General features: G+C 36.2%; 1 protein-coding gene across 1 annotated transcript in view; it reads right to left on the reverse strand.

Moving 5' to 3' along the window:
• Positions 1-10,915, reverse strand: part of LOC309392635 (guanylate cyclase 2G-like) — a gene marked incomplete at both ends in the record, with an annotated part of 40,289 nt that extends 29,374 nt beyond the window's left edge. The window contains 3 exons of the mRNA XM_081954065.1: positions 1,542-1,820; positions 10,518-10,660; positions 10,888-10,915. Of these exons, the coding sequence (XP_081810191.1) occupies positions 1,542-1,820; positions 10,518-10,660; positions 10,888-10,915 (450 nt within the window). The remainder of the gene's footprint in view (positions 1-1,541; positions 1,821-10,517; positions 10,661-10,887) is intronic.
• Positions 10,916-12,090: the final 1,175 nt, after the last annotated feature.

The following is a 12,090-nucleotide window of genomic DNA, read 5'->3' on the forward strand; positions in this document are numbered from 1 at the left end:
GCCACCTCCTGCACCTCAAAAATAATAAGACTTTCCCGAAAATAAGGCGAAGTGCTTATTTCGGGAGTCAAAAGAAAACAAGACCTTGTCTTGTTTTATGGGAAACATGGTATGTCTGTTTATATCTATACTAGCTGTACCCGGCCACACGTTGCTGTGGCCCAATCTGGTTAAATGGAAAAGAAAGAAAAGAGAAAGCACAAGTCCTCCGCATGGAAGTGAGCCACAGTGGCCCCTGCAAGAGCCGCCATGGAGGACGCTCCCACAGGCCTGGCCAAGCTGAGGAGGAGAGGAGGAGGAGGCAGCCGCCGCCCCTGACCCGGCATCCCTCAGTGGCGGTGGCAAGAGGAGGCGGCTTGCATCCCCTGAGGAGCAGGAGGAGGAGGAGGGGGAAGGAGCTGCCCCTGGTGACGTGGACGCGAGGCAGCCCCCGCTGGCCGCGGCCCCATCCAGAGATGCTGATGCCGCTGCAGCCGCCACCTCATGGGGCACCCAGTGGCCGCCCCGGCCCTCTGCACTTCAGGCTGACATCGCCGCCGCCCTGTCAGAGCCGCCTTGAAGAGGCCGTAGCTGGCTCCCTGTGACGGCGGTGGAGAGCACACTCAGCCGGCCAGGCTGAGGAAACGCTCTGCCTCTACCTCCTCTGGAGCTCCACTGGGCTGGTCGGGGGGAGGCTGGCTAAAGGGTGGGAGGAGGCGGCCGAGGGATGGGGCAGACGCCACCCTGCCACAGACAGCAAAGGCCTGGTGGGAGGGGAGGAGAGAGAAGGGAGGGGGAGGCCCAAAGGCTTCGGCTCCCCTTGGTGGAAATGGTGAAGCTCTTCGGAGGAGACGTTGTGTCAAAATTTCAAAGCAATCGGTGAAGAACTTTCAGAGATTTGAGATTTTGAATAAACAAACATTACGTTTTTATTTATATAGATTATATCTATATATGTCTATGCTATTCAGACACCTGAATATGTACTCTTTTAAACATTTTTAGCATTCTAATGTATTTCCAAGGATACAGATATATGAAATGATACTTTGATACACCAAGTGGTTAGCTCCATTAAAATCAATGTAATTGCTCATCTAAAGAATTAAACTTTAAATGAATAATATGACTCATTGCAATTGTGGGGTTTATTCCTTACACTCCAGGGCAAATGCTTCAGGTCTTTAAATATTTCTAACTAATTCGAGAAACATCATCTACCATATGTGTTCTTTAATAGGAGTAATATTAAGAGACAAAATGTAAATATCTCTATGATATGATCAAAGACATTTTGAAATTCTGCTTCCCAATACTAGGCATTATATAAATAATTCTGATTGCAAATGGAGAGAGTTAATTATGTAACTCCCCCAACTCTTTAAAAAATGATAGTAAGGAAGATTAAATATTTTTATCTTATTTTATTCCAAACAAATCAGATCTTTTTGTAATTTATAATAATTACATTTTATTTTCTTCTCTAACTTACTTCTGGCAACAGATGATATATAGTTCAGTTTCTCTTCATGGAGGCTTTGATTTTTTGTGTTGTATCTCACCTTCACTGTGATGGTTATATTGAATTTGAGTTGGTTTTCTATACTTGTCCATAATTCCTCTGTTTCACCCCATGTAAATGCATCATATGAACTTCCAAAGAGACCAACATATTTCCACCCAAAATATTGAAGAGTTTTATGCAGTACTTCTCCTATCAGGTACACTGGTGAGACAAGGTTGATGTAAGTGTCATAAAAAAATGAATTGCTCAGCTTAGTTGTTTGGCCAACAAACCCAAACATGGGAATATTCCATTGAGAAGCAAGCAATCCTGTAACCTAGTACGAAAAAAATAGTAATAATTGCATTAGTTAATAACATGTAATAATTATATATACTTTTGTTTAGTCTGGATTTTTACCTATATGAAGGCATAAGAAATGTCATCTTGATCACATTTGGATTTTACAAAGAAATTAACCAATGTTATTGAGCTCTCTGAAAGTTAAAAATTATCCAGGAGTTTTGGAAATATAACAAAATCAACCTTGGGCTGTCATCTGTGATTTTATTATTTTATGTTTTGTCTGAAAGCAATATAGCTTAAAATCAACTTTCTGCTTGGTTGGTACAAGCCAACAGAATTGGGGCAGTCCAAATATCTTCAAATAAACAGTGCCATTTGTTAGGTTTCTGAAAAAAAATGCTTTCTCTGTTATCCCTGAGAACAAGGTGGCTTTATGGAATTTATTGAATTCTGAATGAATTCTGAAAAGCCTTTAAAAAGTTGTTTTCTACTGGTTTGGATTAGTGTGGATGGAGCCACACATTGTGTTTTTTAATACATTGTTCTATGTTGTCTGGCCTAATTCCATATCTTAGTAATCATTTTTGTCTATTGGTATTTTTATTTTATTTTTATATTGTAAGCCAGCCATAATTAGTCTGGAGTCAGATAGTACTTAAATCAAATAAATAAAAAGGGGCATTATAGTGAGTCCACACTGAATATTAATGATATGCATGAATACAAATATCACAAAACTTTTAAAAGTTGTTATTCAGCTTTATCTGAACAGTATGCCGGTTATAATATGATAGTGTTTCCTGTAATTGGCTCTGATCAAAATATCAATCAAAATTCTAAAGACATGAAGCTCCTATACAATGTTGCATTCATAAAATTGTAAGAGACAATTCTACATAAACAAATCAGGGATGGGAATCTATATTGTCCAAATGCTGCTGAACTATTATTTAGGTCATAGTTCATCAAAGGTCTGGATTTTTGCAGGGCTACAAAATCGTTGCCAGATCACAGTTAACAAGATAGCAAAATGAAGTGTTGACACTCCTGCCTTCTATTTGTGTCTTCTTAAATCAAACTCACATTTTTCTAATATCTTACAGCTATTGTGTCAACCACACAGCTAGAGACGATCAATGAAGTAAAATCTAGATATCATAAATATACCTAATTCCAATATTGGGGTAAATATAGCAATAGCAATAAGGCTTATATATTGCCCCAAAACATTTTACAGTATTCTCTGGCCGGTTTACAATGTAGAAGCATTATTTGGCTATTGGCTGCAATAATCTGGAACCTCATTTTCCTGACCTCTGAAGGAAAACTGAGTCAACCTTGTTCTGGGTCTGGATCCAACTCTAGACTCTGATCAGAGTTTGCCTGCAATATTTTATTTTAACCATTGTGACACCAGGGTTCTTGGAATATAGAATCTTGGAAATTGAAAGAAGAATTTCCAACATTATAATAATTTATAATAATTTTATTAAAGGCAGTGTCTCAGAATTATTTGAAATATTTCTTGCCCAGTTTCGTGACACCTTGGCAAAGTTGTCCTATTTATAACAATTACATATCTTCCCATTTTTTTCCATTCTCTATTCCCTCACAAAACTTCTGAATGCAATCATCCTTGGTCCTGCAAACTTCAAAATGGTGGGAAAAGATGGGGAACATAACCTGTCAACCATAGGTACTTTAGTTGACCGACAAGAGATTACAAAATCCATTATCCAACTAAAGCAAAACTTGGAAGAACTACGGTTGTCTCACCTCCACTCTGGGTCAAAATAGAAATAAATTAAACTGCTAATGGGAAAAGAGAACCTTGGTACTTTTAAAGAAAGTGCTCCTATTTCCACTCCTTTTTGTTTGTTTATTTTAATTGCAAAGCATCATTCCCATCTTCTTGTGGTATGTTTCTATGTTTGTAGAGAGGACGTCAGGACTCCAAGCCTTGAAACACAACCTTCCCCTGCTGAAGCAGTTTGAAGAAGAGTCAGAGTTACATTCCAAATAATGCTTATAGGCTGGAATCAGGAAAAGAAATTTAGGTGAGTGGAGAAGGTAGAATCAGCCTAAAAATTCTATACAGCCACAATTCAAAAGGGAAAACTAGACTTACTCTATTTTTCAAATAAACCGAAGGCAGAACCTCAGTTTGTCTGAATTATAAAAAGAAAAAAAGACGTGGAGCTGATTCTAATCTCCTATGTAGAATTGGCCAAAGACTAAGAATACTACTAGTTTATTAACATGAGAACTGATTGATGTGTGGGGTTAGGTAAATGTATCCTTTTGCAGCTTTCATCTTCCTCTAGAACTTTTCTACTTGAGAGGATACATAAATAATTTAAACCAGACATTTCCCAAAAACAAGCCCATCCAATGAAATTATAATAGAAACAGTTTAACAAAGTTACTGGTTCTCAGGAATAATCCAGTACAAATCACATTTCATAGTAATCCGAAACTCTGTTCAGCAGGTGCCATGGTGAAGTTGAACTGACTGGTTGTATTGCCCAGAAACTTCTCCAGGACACGCCAGCTAGGATCATTATTTTCCCAACCACACTAGAAGCCTCTGGCCAGGAACTTTGACCTCTATACAATCATTGAATGCAATGGGGACATGGTTACTTAAGAAGCAACAATGGAGACATGCTGAATGAATATGGATTAAATACAAATGTTGATGTCCAGTACAAGAAAAATATATTGAAGTGGTTTGGTCATGTAGAGAGAATTGAATGAGGATAAAATTGTAAAGGAAATATATAAAGTAAGAATGAATGGATTGAGGGTGCAGAGACGGCCAATAAACCTATGTGGAACAAGGGACAAGATTCTCAAAAAAGACTATGATGAAGTTTAGAAAACCATACAATATAGGCATTCTTTCTAATTCCAACAATACTAAAATGACAAAATTTCTTTCCAGAGAAGAATGTTGTTGAGAGTTTTCATAATGAGGTACATTTTTCTATTTACCCTCTCTTGTTCTCCTCCCACTCCCCTGGACACTTATGAATATGCAGAGGTATGACAAATAACATAAATGCAAATTTGATCAGTTGAATATTATTTGCTTTTTGTCCCAATTTTCTATTTTTAACTTTTGTTTATCATTTCTTACTCCTTTCCTAATGTTGCTTATCTCAAAAAAGAGTTACATGTTGAAAATATATGCATTATGAAAAGAAAAATATATACTAATATACTGATATAAAAATATACTAATGAAAGTTGTTTCACAATTCTAAAATGAGTCAAGAACTTTCATCATTAATGTTCAGAAGAAGAACAAAAAGCCACAAGATGTACTGGAAAAACAAGTCTTAGAATTAAGATAATCAAATTACATTAAGAAACCACCAAATGGTTGCAAGATTAATGTACATTAGAAAAATTAAGCAAAAAAAAAGGGCACATTGTATCTGGAATGAAATTGGCTAGGAAAATTAATTTCTATAGAATGGAATGTTGTCTTTTGAATGCCTCACCTGAAGCTGCTGAGAGTTAGTGGATTATATTTTACTTAAATCAATTTTTAAAAGAATTTCCTACATTGAGAAATCATATAAAAAGCATCCAAAAACAGAACTTCAGCAAACAGCATTCACATAGACTTCTTACAGTCATAGAAATGTCTATCTGCAAGGGAACACCTGAACTTGCAAGTGAGATTTGCTGGGAAAAAATATATATAGAAGGCACAGCACAAACTGGATGTTTCCCTCAAAAGCCCCACCTCCAGTTCTTTAGCCAGGAATTATCAATATTTCTTCAATATTTCTCCACTTCATTAAAAGAATGAAGTCAATGATCCAAGGAAGCTTATACCTGTATTGTTCACTTCTATGATAAAGAGTTGATGACAGTTTGCTATTTCACCTCGCATTACCCTGGTCCCATAATCACACTTTCATAGAGATTGCAGAGATTGCAGGATCAATATTTTCACAATTTAATTTCTTTTGAGTGGGAAGTGCAGTTGTGATTGCGATGTCTTTTTGGATAACTCATCTAACTTGGACTCTTTGTATCTTCCAACTAACTCTGGCCAGCTCCCAATGAAGCTAATAGGCTGATACATCCTAATACTGTGTTTGCAATAGCCCAATTAGAGATGAAACTACTATAAATGGAACAAAGCCTTTCCCTATCAATACTATCTCTATTCCCTTTTCATCACAACAGAACTGGTAAATATATCAGTAACTATTTTTGAAAAACAAGAAGAGTCTAATCGTGAATAAATGAGCAACTGAGGAGAAGTGACTATTTAGATCTGGAAAAGTGGAAAGGGATGATAAAAAAGCTAAAAATAATTCTCTTTTAATAATGTTCAATGTAAGATACTGTAGGCAGACAGAAACTCCATTCATGGATCTTGTCTGTTTCTTGATTTTGCCTAATTTCCAAAGTTGGCAATTCTTGAATATAGACTGAACTACATTTTCTCCAAAGTTGTAGTTACATGGGACACACTATATTTAAATGACTTGGTTGGCATCTTGTGCAAAATCTAAAGTAACTAACATATACTTTTCTGGACAGTGGTATTTCTAGACAACAAAGGCCCCTTATTTCCTAGAATATTAGTAATTACTTTTTGTACTCATATTTTCTATTAGAGTTTACTATATAGATTGGAATATTACCTGAAAGTTATAAAAGACTGAAAATTCTCTGAAATATGATAAATCATGGGGAAGCTATGCCTTATAAGATAGCTGTCTGTTTGTTGACAGCTGTCTATGCATGTAGGAGGATCAGATAAAAGAAAAACAAGTACCAGAAGAGTCACTTTTTAAACTTTAGAACACTTGCTATTACAGTTGCAACCTTGGCATTGCCAGGAGAAGGTAATGTGAACTGTCTTCTCGGGAGAAAGAACGTGTTTTTTCCTCTCATACGGGTGAGTGAATGAATGGGGATTTTCACAAAAGAGTATGATTTCTTTCTTTGGTGGAAATTCATGTGTTCAAGACAAAAACTGCTAATGAAAAGGAAACATAGCAGGTGAACTGTGTGCATGTTAAAACTATAAAGATATGGTGTGGTGAAAATTTTAGAGCTTATTTTAAAGCAAAACTTCAGTCCTGCATAGGAGTGCATTTCAAACAACTGTGATTAATATCTATATATCTATATCTCTATTTGTATTTGTTCTTGTGTGTGTTTGTGTGGCTGTTTGTGTGTCTGTTTGTCTGTCTGTCTATATACTAGGAATGATGGCATAGTGGTTAGACTGCATTACTGCAGGCTACTTCTGTTGACTTCCAGCTGCCAGCAGTTCAGCAGTTTGATTCTGACCGTCTCAATGTTGACTCAGCCTTCCACCCTTCTGAGGTTGGAAAAATGAGAACCCAGATTGTTGGACAAAATATGCCGACTCTATAAACTGCTTAGAGAAGCCTGTAAAGCACTGTGGAGTAGTATATAAGTCTAAGTATTATTGCTGTTGCTATTGCTTGGACTACTTTTTGATGTGAAATCATCTGAGAACTGGATCTTAATAAGAGGATCCACTTTCTTTTTTCATGTTGGATTGGAAGGTTCTAAGATCCATGCTTGTTTTCATTTGTTAACAGCTTTGTATCATTTCAGCACCAAATGATGTTGTCTGCTAGAACTTGCCACTCTGTAATTCATGTTTTGTGTTATCAGTGATATCTGATATAGACCCTGGATATACTTGTTATTATTGCTATTCTTCCTGTTTATCTAGTCATGTTCTTCAAAAAGATTTTTACTTTTTTATATGTAATTGTATTGGAGATTTTGATTACAATAGTATAAGCAAATGCGAACTAAACTCAATCAGAAGAAGGAATAGAAATAATAAAAAAGTGCAAAGTAAGGAAAAGAAAAGAAGTGTGTGTGTGTGTGTGCGTGTGTGTGTGTGTGCGGCTTTTGATCTTCATCACAAGTATAAATGCACTGAATAGCTCTTTTTCCCAAAGCCATATCTTATCTATACACAAATCCATTAATCATCAACTTTTCATTCCTGTAAAAAGTCTATAAAGAGTTAGCAGAGGTTTATACAAATATGTCTTATTTTTAACCTTAATCAAAGACACCAACTTTATATTTATTTTATTCCAACATTCTTTTTAATTCATTAAGATGTTATTGCAGGATTTGGTCTCTCCTCAAATTTCTTTTCCCCATCCCATAGGCTTCTTTGCAGTTGTAGCAAACCGTTTTGATTTTTCAAAGCTTTAACCAACTTCTTTAGTATATCTAATGGAAATCTCCCTAATCCTGGTCATTTTTTTCTTTTCATTTCTGTTTTCACTATAGACACACTCTATATTTTATAATCCATACCTTTACCCTGAATATGGACCACAGAATCATAAAAAATGAGGTGGTGTTTTTTTTCTGCATCAAGCAAAATTTGTTTTATCTCTTTCATTCCTTCAATAACATCTTTTTGACAAAATCAATCCTTAGAAGCAAACATCACTGCTGACCTTCTAGGTATTAATTACTGCATCATCCTTTGAAAATCTCCTGTAATATTTTAAATGTTGTAATGTTTTGTATTATTTTGTAAGACCCTGTATTAACTAAAAACCAAAAGCAAGCTTACATTTTCCCTATCTCTCCTTTTCTGCCTGGAAACTTTAGTCCCTTCTAGTGTTTCTAAATTTTGAAATCATAAAGTGTCCAATATCAGTTATGGCTTAAGATATGCAAACTAAAGACTTAAGACTTGGTTCCCATGAAAATCAGTTTATTTTATAGAATTATTTCCAAAATTGTATAGTAAAAGTATCAATATTCCAAATTTGTCTGGACCTTTGTTTATAATTTTCTTAGATCAAAACCTTATTTAATGTCAGGCACAAAAGACCAGGTCCACACATGAAAGTTCAATTAAATTGAGTAATTGATAAAAGCCTATCCACAGGAATTATCTCATTCAGTGGTTGACAGCTCCCTAGAGTTAGATAAGGGTCAATCAGTGGCGTAGCGTGGGTTGTCAGCACCCGGGGCAAGGCAAGTAATTTGTGCCCCCTAACCCGTGGATTTTAGCACTCGAGTCTCTTCCACTAGATTAGTTAAAGAAACCCTTACCCCCTAAGCACATGTATTGTTTGTTATGAAAATACTGATGTAATTAAAGTAAAATGCATCTAAATACAAGTTTATTTTCAAACACTTTATTGAGTGCGAACATGCATTACACATTCTCCACATTTTCAGCAGGTCTATGAATACAAATCTACAAATGTAGTAACCTAGCATGGGCCATGCTATTATATGTCGTCTCACAACCATCGTAAATGACAAAAAATATCAAGAACAAAAACTAAACATCAAAATGGAACCATACCCTGGAGATGATCCAAGACTGGGCTAGATGGAGCCAACTTCCTCAATCCTGTACCTCTAATTGTAATTCTTTAATAGAAGTGCAAGATATCAATCTGTATATACAGATTAATTTAAATTCGCCTGCTTTTAATTAGCGCAAATTTTTCAACAACGGAATTGAAATCTACATTAAAGTCTCTCTCAATGGACAGTATTGCTAGATTACTCAGTCTTTCTTGGCTCATTGTGGATCTCTGATATGTTTTAATTAGTTTAAGTTTTGAGAAACTTCTTTCACAACTCGCTGTAGAAACAGTGATAGTAAGAAAGATGTGACAACAAAGTTAGTTAAACTTTCTTGCAGCTTCCACTTATACACCCAGCGAAGCAAATCTAAAGCTGACCGCTGCTAGAAGGATAACTGGCTTCTAAAAGCCAACATTGTGGAATGAACTAACATGTCTCTGTCCATATCTAAATTGTGGCATATTTAAATATAATCCTATATTTTAAATATAGTTATGAGTGAACAGGATTTTTAAGTGTTTAATTGGTAGCCAATATGTAAATTAGAATTTACTTTCAAATAATAACCAAAGAATATATAATACTGAGAAGGTGACATAGACAAAGAAAATTGCATGACCATAACAGGATGAAAAAAAAGGAATAGCATGGCCATCTTTGCATATTGAGACTAATCTTGGAGCCCAACGTAACTTTTTATCAAGCAGACATCTTTCTTAAATTGGTTTTTAATGCCTTGGGACCTATAGATGGATATAGGTTATGCACATCTGACAAATTATGCTTTATTTATTTTTATGTATCATTGTGGGATTCACTTTTTCAAGCATAGGTAATAAAATGCTTCAAATAAGTACAAAACCTGATATATTTATTACCATTGTATGTAGTTAATATTTTTCAGTGTCACCGCTGGAAAATACAGATTAATGTTTCTAGCCACTTTTCCCTTTTAAGTTACTTCTAATTACTCCTTTTGCAGGATTAATCAATATTGATATACAAAAAAGTAGTAATAGTACAAAAATAGTAACAACTAACATCAGATAAAGTATTTCTGTAAGTATTAGAATCCATGTTTATTTACAGCCATGCTGCCTGAACTGTTCTATGACCCATGTTCTGTAATGCTTATCCCTACAGGGTAGCTATAGCTCACTTGTGAAATTAAGAGTTGAGATAGCAAAGAACAGCCTGTCTGCAGTTGCTTACCCATCCTTTCTTTCTGGAAGACATTTTTTTAAGAATAGGGAGTGATGAATTATCCAGAAAAAGAAGTATTTTTCAACCTACTTGCATTCTTTTTATATAGTGTAAAGGAGAAAAAAAATGAATTAGAAACAAACTGCCCAGAGAGAACACGTACACAAGACAATACTGTCTTTTTATATTTCATCCTGGCTTTATTTGGGCCTGTGAAACTTTCCTCCCAAACAGCACAAACAATCATTTCTGCCATGTCATCTTCTTTCTGTGAACAGCAAAGGGGTCCAAACTTGATCAATTTTTCTAAATGGTAAAAGAATGAGTAAAGTTATATAAGAAAGTTAGGGGTATCATTTTATACAAAACACACTAGCTTTGGAGATTCTGCCATCAGGGATTGAATTGAGCAAGTGTACTTTTTATTGTAAAGTCCTAGAGGAAGAGGAAAGAGAGGAAAAATTATGAGCAAGAAACATGGTAGGGATCTCATTGAATGAATAATAAAAAGTAATACACTGACTTTTTCTAACCTGAAATCCATAAGGCATCTTTTAGCATGATCAGCCATCTGGGAGGTTTTCAATAAGCATCCAATACTGGATGAATCAGTGATAATATATCTGGACTTCAAAAAACCATATAACCACTAGATAGCAGCAGTGACGGCAATAAAAAAACCTACTCTTTTTTTTTTTGCTGTTAGTAGTTGTTCGGTTTTTTTGAGCTTTGGTAAAATGCTATTGTAGCACTAAGTGTGATTTAACCAGCTCATATTGAGTATTGCCCAACCAGAAAGCAAGGAGCTAACTAGATACCAAAGTGAAAATGCATATAAACAATCTGAAATGTAGTAATTGTTCTTTATAATCATCAATTGAAAATGCTGGTATTTTGGTGTGCAGGGAAGATCAAAAGAAGCAATTCCTATTCCACTGCCCTTTATTCCTCTCAGAATGGAATACCAAAGGAGGAGCAGCCTTCAGTCATATGGGCATGTGCAAATTTTCTACCTGTTGACACACCTCTCTTTGTAAGATGCTTGCTGGAAAGTCAGGCTCCAGAGGAAGTGTGTAGGAACTAAGAGGAAACAGCTTTGAAGAATAACTCTATTCTTCTGTTTGTTTCCCTGCTTTTTACACAATACTGAGGAAAGGACAAGGCTCATCTAGCCTAGCTCCTATTCATATGGATAAAAGGAAATGGAACAACATTGAAAATCTGGTGCCTCCTTCCTACCATGCTACTCCATCACAGAAAGTACATGATCAACTATTTTGGCCCAACACATTTCTGCCGTCTTCTGTTCCTTAGGTTGGGGCAGTCAGAAGTGGAGAATGGTTCGAAATTGGCTGTTTTTATTTATTCCTGGACGGTCCCATCTTAGCACAACCAGGGGCGGGATTCAATTGTACCCATCAGGCACCCTTTCGCTGTCTTTTTTGGCTTAACCTTCCAACCCGCGCCTCAAGTTCTTCACCTCGATTGGTTCAGCTCTCCGGTTCTCTGGAAGGCCTGCACACATATATTGTACATCACTCTCTCTCTCTCTCTCTCTCTCTCTCTCTCTCTCTCACACACACACATACACACACACACACACACATTAAATACATAAATAAATACATACCTCACTGCCCTCCCTTCCCCGCTGAAGTGTTTGGGCACGGAAAGTGTGTCCGCAAGAGAAAGCTAGGGCGAGCCCCCTTCGTTTACAACCCGAGTCACGGGAGCCC

Source organism: Natrix helvetica, assembly GCF_964273705.1.
Source record: "Natrix helvetica genome assembly, chromosome: 5".
NCBI classification, from domain to species: Eukaryota; Metazoa; Chordata; class Lepidosauria; order Squamata; family Natricidae; genus Natrix; species Natrix helvetica.